Genomic DNA, 19,376 nt, shown 5'->3' on the forward strand with positions numbered 1-19,376 from the left:
GTGCGTTTGACTCACATTTGTATTTAAAAAAATACTAATTTAGTTACTAAATTCCCATATGTTAGGGTTCCGGAGCCGAATGGCGAAAAACGGAACCCTTCTAAATTCGTCATGTATGTCATGTTTTCCTGGATGTTAACCAGGAATCTGTAACGATTGGTTGGACACGCCTGCAATATACATTATTCTGTACTTAATTACTTTATAACAAACTCATGCCCTCAATTGCCATTAATTTATCTCCTCATTGTTGTCTTGAACCTCATTGTTATATGAACAAGTCATTATTCACTTTATACATTTAGTTGTTGGGAAAGAAGTTGGGTACATACATGCATGCTGCAATGTGCATTACTCAAAATATAGCTAGAAGACTGTTTTGAATGCTACGGTACAAAGATACGCTACGTTGTGCCAAACCAACCCTCATACTTAAGGAATTGGTAATCGCACATAGATTAAAAAATGTAGGTACGTATATTACTGCACGCATAGTAATAGCTCGTTTTGTTAATAAAAGTGCCTAGTATATAAAGAAATGGTCTTCGAAAAAAATTCTCAAAGCTCTATTTGGTAACTGAAAGGCAAAACTTTGATTTTTTTCAAACTGCCAGCCAAGCCCTGTAAAGTTGCCGGTGTAAGATAAACAAGTGAGCAATTACACATCGACTGATAAATTTACAATAATATTTGTATATCTATAGTAGTAACTGAAAGTGTGTTTATATTTTTGTAACGGATGAAACTAGATGTACTATGGCATAAAGACATTGTTAAACGCTAAGTGTAGATTGTAAACGCCTCAGCAATTTAACAGACGGGCTACGGCTGGCATATCACTCAATACGATTTGAACCAGCAAATTGCAATTTTCAGTTGCCGAATAAAGCTGGTTTGGGAACCTAACTTTTATATACATACATAGAATATAGCAACTCATTGTTTCATTTAAAACACATTTGTAAATTGCTTCCAAAAATTGTGCCAAATACATGCTGTTGTAACTAAAGAACTGCTCAATAGATTTTATATTATAGTTGATTGTGTCAATGTCTGCATTGTTAACGTTATATTTATCCATTACAATCATAGTGTATAACATAAATTATTTATGAAATTGTTACATAACATCAATCATCGATGTTTTCATTTGAATTGTATTTTTAGTATTATAGTCATTCATAGTTGCTACCGCGTTGTTACCCATGTCTGGTCCACGGAACAAACTTCCAGTAAGTTATCGACCAGGACAAATCTGAAAGAGAATCTATATAACAAGAGATAGAGAATAGATTGATTAGAAAATTAACATATACATGATACAAATTGATATTTAAATCATTTTTATACTCAAACACTGCCCATTATGTAGATGAAGTAAGTGTCTGAAAACACCATTTAGGTTCATGAAAATTATTTTATTGACTAGTAGTCAAACCGTGGAAAACGACTAGTTACACATAGATGAGACTTATTTTTAATATTAGACCGTATTCATTTGAAATGGAATATTTATACTGCCGGCAGTAGGCATATTCTCTGTTGGGCAGCTGCCTAATGATCCTTATGCACCAAAGTCTTACAACGTGATAATCGTTTATACAAAATTTTAATATTCAGACAATGCTGAAACAAAGACAAAGCCTTCATTGTACAAGGGTAGTGTACATTATTATTTTTAGTTGTAAGGGTTGGTTACAACCTCATTTGAACGATTGAGTCAGCAATCGAGGACATCATTACAAATTTATAACGTGCCATATTATTATATAAATTGTAAGAGTTGCATTTTGTATGAGTTTGTTAGGTATATAACGTGACTATGGGGAAGTCATGTATTAATTTCTACCAACTACATAGGCAGTAAATGGATTTTTTAATAAACGATTTACAAAACTAAAGAGGAGTTTTATTGAAACAACTATGTAATGAAAGTATTTATTGTAACCAGAAAATTAATTAATCATGAAAGTTATGTTTTCCATCCCATTTCACAATACGTTTGTACAAAAGGTCTTAAAGCTAAACGTATATTCTAGAAGAATATACATACATTGTACAATAGTCAACTACACTACACTTATGTTATTGTCAGACTTTACTACAAGGCTCTAAATGTAAAGCTTGCGTCTTATATGATTTAAAACATTCAATCAATTCAACAATAACGTACGATACATTTAAGTAAATTGAATTGTCATTTATTTGTATCGTAATCGACTCTTAATACCATCTCAATTACTTGCTGTTTAGATCCCGATATCTGCTTTTATTCTTCACGTCTCAAACGTCCTAAAACTCTACATACAGTTAAGATTTATAAGTACACCTTAAGCTGGCACCCAATTATTGGGGCCAGTATCACATCTAGGAGCTAAAATGTATACAACTAAGAGAAATCAGTCTAAAGTCTGACAATATCAATCCACTTCAAGTTTTCTGAAGTTGCCAGTGAGTCCTCTCATGGCGTCGCCGACTGTGTCAGCGCCTGAGCACGTCATGGCGCCAGTTTTGAGTGCTGAGACAGCGCCCTCTCGCGCCGCTTCGCTGTACATCTCAAGACGAACCGCCATCTTGTCGTTCAGAAGAAGAATGTCTCGTCTGGCAGCGAGCTCGTCTTTCCACAGAGCTGAAAATAAAATTCAGCGTTATAGGTATTACAATGCTTTCACGTTAGACAGATTTCGCTTGACAGCGGTTTATAAGGTGGTTCATCTGTGGTACAAACGATGACACAAAATCTTCTAGGATCTGAGAGTACCTACCTACGTGTTGGTGTATTAATAAAGGATAGTCATACTCACTTATCATTTCCTTCATAGGCATGGTGCCTCCATACTCCTTGGGCAGCAAACTCTTGTCAATTTCTACGTCTTCCACAGCGCTGTAGAGCTTCACTCTCTTCTTGATCTTCTCAGAAATGAGTGCCATGCCAAAGTCCAAAGCAAACTTGACCGTGGGGTGAACATTGACACCGTAGATCTCCTTGTGTCTCATGGGTAGCGTGCGCTGTTAAATGACAAATTAAACATTGAAATGAATGTGGAATAACATTCGTCACCTAGATTTTACGCAGCAATTTCCAAATCTAACAAACATAAAGTCTTATCTACCTCTCCATTCTTGACGATTCTGACGGCTTCCTTAGGCGTGAACAGAGTGAGGTGGGGGAAGCTGACGCCGCTACCGTCAGCGTAGTGGACTACTCCTCGGACCTGGTTCTCCTCGTCTTCTAGCAGCGTCTCGTAGCAGATGCCCATGACACGGCACATGTCCTGGTTAGTGTACTTGTAGGGATCGAACACACCTACACAAGAGTTGCAGAAGATTAGTTCAAGTCTGTTTTAAATAAAAGTAAGTAAATGAAATAAAATTCATTTTACGAATGTCATGTTCGATTTAGTATGAAGGGGTGGAATACTTGATATCGGTTGTCGAACTTAAAGTGCGAGGTCCTAGTTGTTTCTAGATGGTTAGGTACCATCAGAAATAATCTTCAGAATGTGGGTAATACCGAAATGAAAAGTCACATGATTTGTGTGATTTGACAAAGCTGCAGTTAGGTACAACAGTTATAGAAATAATAGTAGGTATAATAAAATACCAATACGTAAGTAGTAAAACATCGCTAAATATAATGCCTTTCATATTTCGCACTCCAATAGACATAATTGGGTATTGCGACTTTTTATAATCTCATAATAACTAACATAGATGAACGTGCAAATAAGTGAATGAAGTGCAAAGTGTCAAGGTTCATAGCGTGTGGTAAATGGTTGAATGCAATAAATACTTATTACGACACAAAGCTATAGGCACTGATTATGGTGTTATATCAATGTGGCAACAAAGTTCACTTTCATCGATAAATCTCCCACGCGGCACAGTTTCTTGCGTTTGGGCCAAGGACACTACCTGTAGCATTCAAGTCCAATATGCGTCGTAAAGACGAATAGATAAGTAGCATGAAGTCAGCCAAACTGCCATTTCACTCTGTAGGTATTCAGGAACAGTTATGACCCTGGGTTTCATAATGCCGAAACCTACATACCTCTTATCATCTCTTTAATAGCCAAACTATTAAATAGTCCGTCAGGAACACTGCAATGTGCATGGCCACCGAACGTTAATAGATGGTACCATGGCCGGCTTGAATGGCAATGATCATCCATGGAATGTAAACTCAGAATATTAGCAGTTATGGGCTTAATCAGATAAACGAATAATAACCAAGCAAGACAATAAATTTAAAAAATACTCTGAAAAGCAAGATATTGTTAATTCTAACCGAAACCAATAAATAAATAATTGTGAAATAAAAATAATATATGAAATGAATACTACTTGAAACCGTTGGATTATCATAAGGTTGTATGTATATCTACCAGGCCTGTAAATGACCACGCGGCGACCGAGCCTGTCCTTGAACGGACTCACAAATATGTATCTGGAAAGAAGGATACAAGAAGTTCAAACAAAAGTAGCAAATCTATATAAATCTACAATTACATTATACATATAGCGGAGTAAACAGTGACGCTGATTTGATACTGGCTACACAAAAATCTAGTCCAGCTATTGATTCAATATTCGAGGAATCGAATAAGCTTCTAATCGATACTTAAAGTGATCTAGCTTCGTGAAATCTACGTTAACAGGATCGTGAAGAACCAGAAAATGTGTGATATCTTACCCCAGCTCAATCAGTTCCATCATAACAGGAAGCTTGTAGTCCAGCTGGTTGAAGGCGATGCCCCACGACTGACGAAGTAGAATGTACCTCTCGATGGCTTCTTGTGCCATTGGTACGCTAAACTTCTTGGCGCGGAGGAAACGTAGAAAGAAACTGGCATCTAGAAAACAGAGAAGTAACGATGAGACCTATTATTCCACGTATTATTTTTCCTTTATCCTTAATTTTAGCAAGTTTCAAGTACCTACATATTTCTGGCTCGTATAGCATGTACCTATGCCCGTTATTTACATGTATGGAGTTAGTAACTTAGTATTTTAGTGAACATATTTATATCTTTATTACGCCTCACTCATCTTTTCAATATAAGAAGATTGTAGATAAGTTACGGAATCGATTGTTATGTGAAACTATCCCTGCAGTTCAGATCAACTGCTGATCGAGGCTATTTGAAACCATACTCATGCAAAGAAGGTGCATGTTTTTGTAAAAATGCGACTTACCCATTCTTATAGCCATGAACTTGGGATTTTGCTCCATCCAGCTCCTGATTGCCGCGAGTGCCTGTGACCGGGCGTTCTCCGTCTCTCGAAGCTCATCCTCAGCTATCTTCTGAGTGTCAGGAGAGAGGGGGCATACGTACTCATCGTTTTCTGTCAAGAAACGTTTTTCGGTTCTCCTAGACATGATTGAGAGTCTGTAAAGAAGAAACAAGGCATTTGAAAAATTTTATGTGAGTTTACACTCGCGAGCAAAAAAATGGAATCACCCCCGTGCGCTATACAAATACAACGATTGCCAATGATACAATATTTACAGTTAAATGCTTATTATGGTCTCGTTTGAAAGCCTATACTTTTAGATTTAAGGGTAGAAACAAAAAAACGAGACCATAAACATTTAACTGTAAATATTGTATCATTGGCAATCGTTGTAATTGTATAGCGCAAGGGGGCGATTTCATTTTTTTGCTCGGGAGTGTAGTTAACATTCAGATATACCTTGGTGCTTATCTGTTTCTGAAGTGAGTTTTAGTTAAGGTATACTTCCTAATGATGGATTCATTATTCCTTTATCTTATATCACTAATTAAGGTACAATTATGTTCATTGTGATGGTACTTGCACAACTAAAGAGGATGTTACCTTACAAAAGAAATGAAGGTTTTCCTTCTTGGGTTGAATTAAAATACCGCGAAAGACGTTTGAACTATCCTCATAAAACAAAAGGTTGCCTTTAACTGATATTGCATAAAGGTCTTTTTCAAAGGTCTTATAGTTTAAATATTGTGCCATCTTGGGATTTTAACTCTACAGCCAAGAAACATTAGTCACGTTGTACCTATATACATATATCTACGTAACTTTACACAGATAACGTCGATGAACACATAAAAGTTAAGAAAAGATGTATCGATATGTTCACATAAGTTTCTCCTCTAGGACAGATGCGTAGATACCTATACACGGAAAACTTATTGCATACACCCACAATAGAACAAGCGACACAAATAAGATACTCGTAAGTTTACCTATCCTTCAAGCATCCGACGTTTCTAAACGCACTTGCAAAACCTTAGCATCCTCACAGTACCTACCTATCGTGTAGCAAGACAAACTATCGATTGATCGTTTCTCCCAAGTAATCGAGTACTCGGTTAAGCAATCGATATCGGCTTGAGCAACAATATATGTATAACTTTTCGTGACTGTCGAAATACGATATAGATTATGTTGCCGAAATTCATTCCGTGTTCGATTTTGTGTTTCTAATAGTGTTATTTTTTATTAGCTTCTAGCCAGATGTTCTAATTTTTAAGAAGTTGAAACACTTTGCTTATAAATCCAGCATGCATCACATGCAAAAAAACATCGGATTCACAGCCGGCTTGCTACCATCAGTAGATTTTGTCCCAAAGTTTAAGGGGAACTTTTTCTAAAATAAACTGTGGGTCAGTATCAATTGACTTGAACTTAACAAAATTAGAAAAATGGTGACACTGACTTACTGTGACCTGTTCGCAATCATGTCCTAGTATGTACTAAAATCGGAAGTTTCCTGACATAATCAATCAAAAAAACTGATAGCATCGACAGTAGAAGAAGACCACTAATAAATCATATCATAATTAGGCAAAATATCGGCACCTACCAATTAGAGTAAAAGTAGGTGATTCCTCACTATCTAAGATCAAGGTGTAACTATTGCATTACATCGCATAACAAAGCCTGTAAGTAACATAATTTTGTTAATCTACGTAATTGTAGGCGTTATATAATGTTTCAATGTAATTAGGGTAGAACTGAGCTCGGGCCGCGTTGTGAAACTATTGCTCGAGGCTCGGACACGTGAGCAAGCTTGCTGTATTGTAAAATTATTTAATAACGGGGTACTTTGTGCAATAAAGCTCGTACCTATTTACTATCCAGATGTTTCGCGGTTCCAGCCCATCCTGATTGCTTACGAGTTTGTTATCAGCGATAATTGGAGATGTTACATGTACAATGTCTAAAAGAGAAAGAATTTAAATTGACCTAATAATTTTGGGTTTGTTCGCCTTTTAAAGAAATTCAAATTATCTCTTTTATTTCGAAAGGTATTTTCAGTAGCAGGCTTTTTGAACGTTGCTTATGAAGCCTCTTAGTTATAAGAGTCGTGTTTATCGTGTCGCTGTTTGTTTTCACGAGGCATAAAATTAATTATTTTCCGAAGGCGTAATCCATACTGGTGAATATTTTAGGATTATTCCTTAGGATACTTAAATGTACTTGATACGCCAACCCTAATGATTGAATGAAACGATAAATATTATGAGCTGTGGTCATCATGATTTAACATTCGACTTAGAAGTTACGTCCACCTCGTTACATATTAATCAAGAGTTGATAACAGTATCGAGACCACAGCATTACATTTCGGCAATAGTTATCCACTACTCCCAATATGACAGATAGCCACAAACAGGTTTCTTCGACAAAATCAAATATACGATGAGTCAACAGCACAGACTTTAAGTTACGACACTGTTACTGCTTCGGAATGATTTGCAATCTCGGATAATGAATGAAATGTTGATGCATTGCCGGAAAATTACCGAATAGACGAGTAATAGGTCAATCTGTGGAGCAATGTGCAATCGAATTATGTATTGAAATCTATCCGTCTGTAATTCTATGGAACAGATCGGATTAGATATTGGCTAATAGAACTGCATTGAGTCAGCTATGAGTAGCTTTCGCCCTAGTAGAACATTTTTACTCGCGTCCCGAGGAAACAATTTTCCGTAACCTGATGAAAAATAGTCCGACATTGCATTGTAAGGAAAGAAACTTTTTAAATAAGATTTGCTTGAAAGAGAGACCAAAGTTTAGTTCGGGGTCGATGTGGTGAAAATCTATCAGAGAAAAAAATGTATTGATTATTACGTAAGTAGTTATTATGTTAGTATGTATTTACATTTTAAGGAAACATGAACACAAGCATAAATGGTGATAACAGTAGGTGCACAGGTTATTTTCTGACTACACCACATGTACTTTTGAGTATTCTCAAACCTAGAGAAAACTCACAAAGCACGGATGCAGGACGTATCCTTCCTACTAGTCAGGGGATGCTATGTACTGCAGCCGACTTTCTTTATGCAGCTAGTTTACTTAGCGTAGTGAAATGGCTAGATAGAAGGAAACTAACGCTAGAAGGTAATCGAACAGTGAAGAATTGACTCATTCCTGAGTATGTTTATTTATTTTTATAAGTAAGTGGGTCATTTGTCAAGTGCAAGCAGGGTACCTCTTCCAGGGTTAGGGTATTTTACCCTTTGTATATATTAACAGACTTTGATTGGGACATTAAAGCTATGTTATATTGAAGAGGCTACAGATAAAACAAACAATGCCACTACATTTTTATCTCAATTGAATTTGATTTTTGATGTAAAAAAGTTTTGCTTAGAGCTCTATCGGACCTTAAACCAGATATTCAGGCAACCCGATACCCCTCGGTAAGACGGACTTTCTGACTTCTGACTTTCCGTAACGACTAACTCAGATGTTCAAGTGATAGCCGGGACTCACGAATTCAAAGCGCCTTCCACAGCACGGAATAACTCATAACTTCTTAATAGATGGTCACCCATCTACGAACCGACCGCGCCAAGCTTGCATAACTCTTTAAGATCCATCCTAGTTTCTCAAACAACTTAGTTTCAGTAAGTGTGGCAGACAACACAAAGTTATGAAACAGTCGCAAAGCAATAATTTCAGTGTAGTAAAGATTACTTTCATTCGCATAGCATAATATGTCTTTTAAGAATATTCGGGGATCAAGCAATTATGTTACGGGCCGTGAAATGTTAGATTCGACGACCTCTAAAGTTTATTCCTGAACATAGCTGGGATTTTTGAATATAATAATGGGAGTGGACCAATGAATGTTACATTATTTAGCCATACAAAATAATAATAAATTGCACTTAATTTTTACATAACAGGCTACAGTCAATCTATGTATGTTTTTGCATGGCATATAATGTGACATTATCGCGAATTTGCGTGAAAAATCAAGAGTTAGGCACGATTTAGTATTTCTTTTGTTACGATAGTTGAAATTAAAAGAGTATCCAGTATTTTGTCGTTGTAGTTTATACCATATGACACTGTACACTATTTTTTTAACATATTAAAATTGTGAATAATAAAATGTGGACTCACTTTTCGAAGTTTCCCGCGTAATATCACTAAGGGCACGTTCACGTAGCACAGAGAGCGAGCGAGCACTGGCGTCCGAAACGGGCTGACTTGGTATTTTGCTTGCAGGCAACGAATGTTGCGCTCAACCACAGTAGATATTTAGATAACTGCGGTTTTCAGTGAATGTTGCAGAGATGGACAACAGTTTTAGTTTTCCTTTGGTTTGATTGCGGTAGTTTGATAGTTAAGCTTGTTCCTACTGGTGTAACTTAGCTGAAATCTTCTAGGTAGGTGAGAAACTTGCAAGCATCTTTAGATGAAGATGCTTTTAATATTCATTACATGACCTAGTTACCTTCTTGCTCTAACTACATAAATGTAACACTACCGGAACCCTGAAGTTGTTTGTTTTACATAACACAAAAGGACCGTTAATAGAAAGACCTCGACCATTTCTTATTGCCAACTTTATTCTGCTATGTCGTACTAATGTTAAAAGAGCCTGTGAACATTGATTAGTTAACTCAAACCAACAGTTCCGCATCCCTGATATTTTGTTTAGGCCGTTGTTTGAAAATTGCAAGTCTTACATAAATGACAAAAATCGTAGTATAAACGATTAAGGTCGGCTCAGTGTAGCTGAAATTGGACTTAAATTACATACCGGTGGTATTTTTAAGAACATGCAATAGTTTGAGATAAACATCGTTAAGTTCATATTAGCATTTCTCTTTCATATTGCCTGGTTAAACGTTACAGACATTAGAGTAAGGGCCGGATGTCCAATAGCCGCAAAAGTCTCTACTTATAAATATACGTAACTAGCTGTTTTTCTGCGGTTTCTCTCGCGTCCCGGAGGAACTACGTCACGTATCCGGATAAAATATAGCCTACGTTACTTGAGAATAGTGTAGTAATTATGGAAATTGTCATACATGTAATACACTCCTGCTGTTGTAAATGGTGCTCGAAGCTATTGCATATATGCATTCGCAGCTTCAGTGCATGCTATATTCACATCCAGTGATACAGTGGAATACTAAGTATAAAGTATCATTGCTAGATAAAAGTCTCCCTCAAAATAGAGACGACTAAAAGGTATCATTAATAGATTTTGGCTGGTCTTAAAAAATACGGCTTATTATTTATAACAGAAAAATACGTTTTCAAGGGTGCTATGGAAACAACGGATTTTAAGGTCGACCATTACGAATAGGTGGTACACATACAATCATTTATAACAATGTTTATACATGTGTATGAAGTTTGGAATACGAAATTATAAAATTAATAAAACGAAAAAAGTGGTCAATAGATAGCAATAGGGAAAGTTAGATCGTTAATAATATTAAATATTCGATCCAGACAAAATCGGCAGCATTTTATGGTACCAGTTGGCATAGTCCTCTCCACATATAGTGAAGGCATTTTTGAAGGTTTCCTTTAGTAGAACCCTCGAAGATGAAAATAAAATAAACCACTTCTGCTGCGTCAAAAATCTATCGTGTAACCGTGGAAAAATGCGCTGGACTCAAAACAAATTTTTGATTGGTGCCACGGATTATAACATAGAAAAGAATTTGAAAAAATTATAAAGTGTATAAGTTACGTAGTTGCTATTATAGAAGGTAATCTGTGATACCTGTAAGGTATAATAGAGTACCTAAAATATAGTGTAGTCCTATCAAGTTTATCACATCGTTAACTTCACATGGATGTCACTGCTCATTGTGTGGACAACTACATGTACCTAGACCTATCCGAAACAATCTAAAATTATTATTTTTTCTTAATCTCCTTTTGCTTCGGCTGCGGTGTTTCCTCCTTTTGAGACCTTACGATCTTTTCTGTTCAGATTTGGTAGCATCATTGCTATAGGTCAGACATTTGTTTCAATTCCCCCTACGAAAAGAGTGTCTATGGAGTTTCCTCCCGGTTCTTCTCCATAAGACCCAGTCTTTGGAATGGTGCTCCTAGATATTGACGTTACTTAAGCACCTTATATGAAATAAAAACCTTTGAGTTTGGCTTTGACTTAGACTCATTTACTACATACGTAAAAAACTTACAGCTTACAGTCTTAATTAATCTGAATTTATTTTTTAAATGTATCTTTCAGCTAAAAATGTATTGCGAAATGCATACACAGATGAAATTACATAAGTCAATTAGCAGTGATAATTCCACGTTCACAATAAGCAAGATGAGTTTGCTGTTTTTTGCAAAATATATGTATATGCGCAATGAACAATGAATTTAGGCAACTTTTGAAAGATCTCGAAATAGGTAAAGAACATAACTGTTGGCGGTAATGACCTTTTCTGATAATCGTCTGAGAGTCATCATTTGTATTGCAGAATCATAGATTTCTTAGATTGCTTTAGAGATATGAAGAAAACTTGTATTGGCTCTTTTCTTTCTTGGCTCAGCGCTAAAAAGACATTTAAGAGCCCTTAAAGGTTTTCTAGAAATGTTTCCTGCATTGTTATCAGCTCCGCGAACTTGTTTTGCATTCTCGGAATAAAAGTGTACGGAATCGGGATAAATAGCTATATCTCTTCAGCTATTAAATAATTCAGTTCTGACCTAGAAATTACTAATTCTAGGCTAGACTGGCTAGGTCAATAAACTGCTCATGCTTAAAATATAATCATGATGTAATATATGAACAGGGTCTCTTACTAGACAAGCATTACAGATAATAATGCATCGTTGCTTTTAAATTGAAGAGTGCAGTTTTTCTATCACTGGACAGTAAATAAAATGCAGTCTTCAGACTGGTCTCGAAATTTTCTGCCTTTGTTTTAGGTATCAAATTCAGAATAATAAAAAAAACCCACCCACGATGAAAGCACAAAAGCTGATTGAGTCACTAACACGGGAAAAAAATTATAGGCCTTACTCTGAAAACAAAAGGTTTTGCACAATACGTTAGAGAGAGACAGCATTACAATTCAAGCGTCATAAAGCGAGATAAACATAGCCTGCACGAGTCTTTCCAGTAGAATGGATGACTCTTATGTCATACCGGTGTTGTGAACCACTGACCTACATTATCTTATAAGAGATTTAAATGAGTTATTTTTAAATTTTCGCAAAGGAACCGACAAGCATAAAATGTTAAGTCTATTCCCATTCGGTATGGCTATTGATAGCATCAATATTTCCGAATTTAATGTATTCGATGATGACTTGACGAAAAACAGAGAAATATCTTTCAACATCAATATTTTAAGTGATATTTCATAAACTATACAATTCATGTGAATGTTTTTTGTCTACACGTAACATATGAAAGTAGTATGTACACGTGAAACGTCTAGATCCTCTAGACCAAAAAACTAGTTAAATTAATTAACGTTAACTTTCTCTGGCCCAAATTTTGCTGCATTGCTTATAGTATATGCTACGATTGCAACATTATTTAGACGTGGCATTAAATAGAGCTTAGTTAAGCAATCAAAAAGAGTTTTAAAAGCTTAATTATATTTACTCGATCACACATACCCATAATTAAAATAAACAATTAGTTAACTAAGCTATGGTAAATTATTATTAATATTTTAACGTGTCTTATAAATGATTCTATTGAATGCGCAAACGCAAGAGACTACCGCATCAGTGTGTTTACACGCATTCGCCACCATGACGACACACAGTCAACGACACCAAATGAAAGCCAATCTCTCAACGGGCCAAGGTTATATAGAAAGGGCACGACATTATTTCATTCTTGACTTGGGCTGAGCTTTTGATACCATACACATGTACGCCTAGCATCTTTATTTCTTTAAATTATTGTTGATATATTACTAGTACAGTACCAAAGAAGAATATAGTGTAATTGCAAAGGAATTAAATATTAAAAATAGACCAAACAACTTTGAAACTAACTTTTATGGAAGGGTTCCGCAGAGTCGAATCTTAGGCCTTTTGCTTTGTGCTATTAAAGTTCTGAAATTGACAATCCATCATAATGTACCATATAGGTACAGGGCGATAGCATGTATTTCTTAATGCTGTAGAGTGTAGTTCATAAAAGCAAAATACAAGGGTACTACTACAAGTAGTCAATCGTAGAGCCTTCAAAGTTGTGTAATAATAACTGATAAACAATATGATTAAATGAAAATGAAGATTATATTTTTTAATTAATTCAATTTAATTATCAAATTCTTGTTTATTGATTCAAAACAATTGTCTTTCTGTAACACTCGGTTAATCAAGTTCATGAACCACGATATCTCGGGAAAGAAACAATATTCCTAGAGCAACCAAAATGATCAGGTAATGTTCACTCGCAGTCATCGGTACTTCGGATGATCTGGTCTCGAGACCAAGGTTTCTGCCCGACATTCTGGAACTGAATAACAAGTTAGTTTAAGTTGGTAAAATTACCTATGTCAGATTTAAATATTAAAGTAAAAATGACTAAATGTGAATACCATGTGGGCACACCAAAAGCCAAGGAAGACAAATAATAGAAAAATCTAACTGCCCATTGCTGCAATATTTCATCTTCAAAATTGTCTTTTTACAACCTACATACACATGGTTATTATGGCCATCGGACTGATCAGCTGATTGCGTTACCCAAATGCTTAAGTTAAGTACACACGCATACGCAATGTGCTGGTGTGTCGGGTCCCGTTGTTCAAGGTCGTCCACATTTTGACTCTCATGAATATTGCGAACGGATGCAATAACCGTCTGCTAGTTAACATTATCTTTATGCTTGTTCGTTATTTTTATTTAAGCCTAATTTTGGTAAGAAGAAAGCTCTTTTCTTCACGAATTGATAGGTTTCAACTTACTCCAATATTTCACCGATATCAACAGGGACATGAGGGTCTTCTCCCCCGTCCACGTCCTGCCGGACGTCTACGTAAAAACTTGTTGCACATTTTCTTCACCAGAATAATGACCGCTGTAATAACTATGGCGATGCATATCATGTCTGGTAGGTCTACCGACACGGTAGTGTACGCACGAACTTTCAGCCATTTTTGTTTCAATGTTCCGGCATCAAGGGTTAAACTGAAAAATTTAAGGTTGTATAAGTTAATCAAGCCTTATTGAAGACAATGGTTGACGATTCCTCTATTAAGAACAAAATCGTTGTTAAGACTTGCCCTATTTATGGAGTTAAGTCATAAAAGCAGTGTGAGTAAACTTATCATCCTACACCCGGGTTTGATGATTGGTCACAATCATGTTGCCTTTTGTAAGAGGTAAAATTGGGTTGCAATAAGTTGAAATGTAGGCTAGAAGCTAGACTGCAATTTGCGACTTTATTCCAACTAGTGTAACGTTGATATTTGATCAGCAACGAACACTTGCAGCACAGTTTTTGCAAATTACGTGCTTACAGTGAGGAAACCTTCATTATACATGATAAATTATATTAAGCTAGCTGTTGCTAGTTGCTTTACTTGTAAGATATTAAATAATACATAGTGCAACTGAACAGTGAACCAAACCCGTCTCGTCTACATACTTGAACTTTACGTAGGTATGATGAGCGAGCCTGGTCGTTGAAATCAGGGTAAATCGATTAAGATGAATTAATAAAAAAATGCTGATTATTTCAAATTACAATTCTGCGATACAATGCAGTTAAGTAGTCCCACGTTTGTGATCAAGATTAGTTATTTCATGTTGATACGTACGTTGCTGTCGGTCCATCTGCAGCAGGCTGTACTTGCGCTGAACCGACACTGACTCTGAAATTAAAAAATAATAATAATTAGACGACAAAAATACACATATCTATCATTTGCCTTTTTACTATCCCAGTGAAGAGCTCAGGCTTCTTCTCATACTAAGAAGGAATGAGCGTTAATCACTACGTTTCCTCAAGGCGGATTAGCGATCTCAGTCTTTTTGAAGTTCAGGTTTCCTTGAGATGATTTTTCTTCGGCTTTGGCGAGTCATTGGTGTCCTAGATATACCAACGACTTAGAAAAGCCACATAGGTTGCTGACTTGGAATCTAACCAGCACACGCTTACTTGAGAACCAGACCACGACTTCCTACGACCACGACGATAAAAAATACATCTGTATTATCTCATACTCATGTTGCATGAATCTCATACAAGAAACAAAACTAGCCACGTGAGATCTAAAGAGATCACGTGCATTTGAGCGCACTCACCAATCTTTTCGACACTCTATTGTGTTATGGGGCCAAGTCAGAAACTCGTCACGGGCTGACGTCACACTGACCACGCTTATGCAACAATCATAACGCCAATCTTGTTGTACAGTTAAAAAATAATTCGGTCCGTTACGTTAGACTCGATTACCAAACGTCTAGGGAGATCGTGGGTTCTTTCACAATGTTCTTACTTGTGTATGTAGGTACCTAATGGTGTATTACAGGGCTTATTGTTAGGGATATCTTGCCCTTAATCTACAACTACAGTCAATCTTTGCGTTTATAAGCTAATGCAACAAGTGATTTCTTTGTATAATGTTCAGCTATTTATGGTATTCGTGTTCCTTACATGGAACTAATTTGGTCAAAATTTTTGCTTGGTCATGCCAATTTTTTTATGAGTTTGTAGGGGGAACTAAAATTAGTATAGATTGCTATGTGACATGTCTGGATTTAGAGGAACAACCCGTTTGACATTACTTAAGAGTTAATACATTGACACCTATAGATTGGTAGTAATGCACTATTCATTAAAACGGTACATACTTTGATAATCTGGGCAAAAAAAGGTCAAAGACGAGTGAAATAGACAGATTTTAATGCTCCTTAAACGTTAAAAACGTTAAAAAGTGTGAAAAAGTGACGTAAAAATTACGCCATGCATTTCCATTAGAGCAATGCATAAAGAACTCACAATAGAATGCAATACGGAAACTGAACTTTCGCAGTGTCGACATCTGTGGCCCGTTTATCTGCCCTGCGGTTGCACACAGCATCTTAACAAAAGCATGAAATGAGAACAAATAACATGCTACATATAAATGTAGTGCATGTATGAAAAGGAAGAGAAAATATCAACAAGAAGAGGACTCTGAAAATCTATATTAACATAATAACGAAAAAATAGTTTTTTGGTTGTGTCAACCCCAAACAATATGGGCTTTATTTTGTCCGCATACGGGAAGAAGTTCCCCTGGTATGCGGGTGAGTTTGCAGGCAATAGAATACATCTTTAGGAAACCTGGACTTACCAAAAAGTCTGATATCACCACCACGAAAAAGAGCGATGATTAACGCTTGTTCCTTCTTTGTATGAGAAGAGGTCTGTGCCCTTCATGCAGTGCGACAATCAAGAACTTACTACATCGAAATGAATATTAAGAGTATGCTTTTGCTTTGTTAGGAAGAAAAGTTCTGAAGAATTCTTAAAGTAATATCTGCAGTTTAAATAAACTAGCTTCACAGTTTCAGACAAAGTAGCAATTGCCTAGTAACTATGCTACCATCAAAATATAGGTATGATCTCAGAAACTATTAGGCTTACTTTCGGGCCTCTTCAGGAGCCGCCATGCGTATGGATTCTTATTACCTACTTGAGGGAATTTGTAAATATATTGCCATAAGATATACCTGAAAAATAAATCGTTATCATATTCTTAAGATTTACATTTATTCAATGTGACTTTAGAACAAAGTAGACGCAAGTTGAAAATATTAGAGTAGGAGGAGCCATTGAGCACATTGCACTCGCTGGAGGTAGGGAACGAGTCTCATTTAAAAGTATTTCTAGTTACTAAAACTCTAAACGGGCAGTGACTAGACTAACTTTTGTAAGCTCTCTTTTTAAAACAAAGAGCTTTAAATATCTGAGGGTGTACAGTGTGTACTTGCCTAACGAGATCTTAAGCTGGCCGACATTATACGGCATGCCTGGGTCAGCACGATGAGAACGAATGTGAATACCACGCAAAAGAACACAATCTCAACCAAGTCAAAGTCGTGGCAATATGACTTATATCCCATGATGCAGCACCAAAACTGCAAGGAACATCCATTAACATTTTAACATAACTTTACGTTGGCAGAGTTTAGTGGCAATAAAGCACAATGCCCAATTTTGTATGGATACTGGTCCAAGTGCTGCTAACTCACATAGTGCATTATGTTCCTCAGACTATCGGTAATGTGTAACTCATGGCGTTATAATATTAGCTAAGATAAACTGCTGAATTTCTCTGCAGTACTGAGATAGATTTTTATGTGATTTGAATGGCAGATTACATATGGCCTGAAGATCATAATGCACTATGTGAATTGTTTAGGCAGCACTTGGTCCGGCTTCCACCTACAATTTTCGAAACCTATCCGATGCGTGCCTACAATGTTCGAGAGTAATACTTGATTTCTCAGAGTTTCCATCATCAGATCCTGATCTGATGACTACGCGTGTATACTCCTTCATATAAAGAAATCATTTTTCAAATCAAACTACGCGGTTTTAAGGAATCGACTAAAAATACTCTCTTTAAAACTAATACTTTTTTTATTTCATTTGAATGCTGTAGGTACCACTGCACCAACTCACGTTCCTAGTCACCACTTGGTCCCAACTTTCGCAAACTCCTTCATTCAGAGGATTCGGCTGTTCGCCGGTATAGACATCACTTCCAATGTCTGTACTGTCCCCTGTCAAGATAATCTGAACTGAACCACCCCTCAACATACTAATGACACATGTTACGGTTGTTTTAGATAATACTTGCCACGCATACTTCGCGGCTTCAGCCGCCCCGAGTCCCGAAGATCTGCGAACTCCGAAGACCCCCGATCTTTGACGAACCTTGGTGGAGAAAATTTAATAATTAGTAACGCGTGCTAAGTTTATATTTAGATACTTCGGCCCAAGTTCACCGACAGCATACACGTTCGTTGGTCATAAAATAACAGTAAGCTTTTGAAACTGACATGAAACGTTTATGTTGTCGCTGAACGTGAGCCTTATAGGTATTCACTTACCAGAGTCTACACCGACGAAAACGACTGGGCCACATTCAATCAGCTGCTATAAATGGCAGGTAGTATTATATCAAACACAAAAAGAAATGATTAAAGCAGCAGTAGGTATAAGTAAGCATACGAAAGATAAATCAAATAATTCAGATGCAGCTAGGATTTGACTAGTCTGACCCTTGTTATTGGTCAAATGCGTTACTATATTAATGACTGACTTCAATTACATATGTATTTTGGACTTTAATTCTAGAACCGAGTCTAAGAGAAGTATTATCATCGGCACGAATCTTGAGCGCTGACCTTCACCTGCGGGCTAAAGCGGTGATTGGCCCGCAGTGCATCGCGTCATAGCCGTCACTCGGGATTGGTTCTTTGCTAATAAATTACTTCTGTGCATCATATTCATTAAAATGGTTTACTTATGGAGACTTTGTCATTTTAAAAAATTAACATCTGAACTACAAGCATCATATGGACAAGGCTTACCATCCCAATTTTTTTCTGGCTGCCAAATACTTATTTGTAAATATTAAGTTTAATACTCACCTTTTAAAATAATACGGTGAAGATTATTGTTGGTTGCTATGCCAAGAGGATTGGCGGCAGTGTTGTATTATCTAAAGAAGATAAAACACTTTCAGTATTGAAGTTGAAAGGGGTAGGTAAACAATTAAGGGTGGGATTGGTTGGCACTTCTATTTTCACTTTCACACGAACCCAACATGGCAAAAGAACAATTAACTGGACTAGTTGATTGCTATTCACTGCAATGTCCCAATTTCTGATGTTGACTGTATCCTTTCAAGTGTTTCAACGGAAAGTTATGTATCACATTGTATTATAGAACAAACAAGTGAGTTTACCGCAGGGGGTATCTTTTAATTCCATTGTGATCATTCTGTTCTATTATTTTATTCCATGTTTATTAATGGCCAAAGGCCACACTATAATTTAAATTCTCATATCTACAAACAGTTTATGTCGGCCTGGTCTGAAAGTCAAAATCAGGTGCCTGACGTATGTCAAATTAAAGAACAAATAAA

At 36.4% G+C, this 19,376-nt stretch overlaps 1 protein-coding gene and 1 long non-coding RNA gene across 6 annotated transcripts; both read right to left on the minus strand.

Moving 5' to 3' along the window:
- Positions 1-1,922: 1,922 nt before the first annotated feature.
- Positions 1,923-9,533, minus strand: LOC110378202 (alpha-tocopherol transfer protein-like). The gene is made up of 7 exons (XM_021337360.3): positions 9,403-9,533; positions 5,197-5,390; positions 4,694-4,853; positions 4,386-4,447; positions 3,114-3,307; positions 2,805-3,009; positions 1,923-2,629 (listed from the first exon to the last, which is right to left on the minus strand). Exons 2-7 carry the CDS (start codon positions 5,378-5,380, stop codon positions 2,421-2,423), a joined length of 1,014 nt encoding a protein of 337 aa, XP_021193035.3. The 5' UTR covers positions 5,381-5,390; positions 9,403-9,533; the 3' UTR covers positions 1,923-2,420.
- A 4,029-nt stretch (positions 9,534-13,562) lies between these two features.
- LOC110378194 (uncharacterized) lies at positions 13,563-19,348 on the minus strand. Of its 5 annotated transcripts, none has more exons than XR_010277021.1 (10): positions 19,197-19,348; positions 18,880-18,950; positions 18,337-18,379; positions 18,084-18,160; positions 17,906-17,994; positions 17,212-17,358; positions 16,865-16,950; positions 15,051-15,104; positions 14,196-14,418; positions 13,563-13,744 (listed from the first exon to the last, which is right to left on the minus strand). It is a non-coding gene; the product is annotated as an uncharacterized LOC110378194 (long non-coding RNA). The 5 variants fall into 5 exon arrangements; XR_010277018.1 differs by having other exon boundaries at positions 18,337-18,382; XR_010277019.1 differs by lacking the exon at positions 17,906-17,994.
- Between the last annotated feature and the right edge of the window lie 28 nt (positions 19,349-19,376).

Source organism: Helicoverpa armigera, chromosome 1 (genome assembly GCF_030705265.1).
Source record: "Helicoverpa armigera isolate CAAS_96S chromosome 1, ASM3070526v1, whole genome shotgun sequence".
In the NCBI taxonomy this organism is placed as follows: Eukaryota; Metazoa; Arthropoda; class Insecta; order Lepidoptera; family Noctuidae; genus Helicoverpa; species Helicoverpa armigera.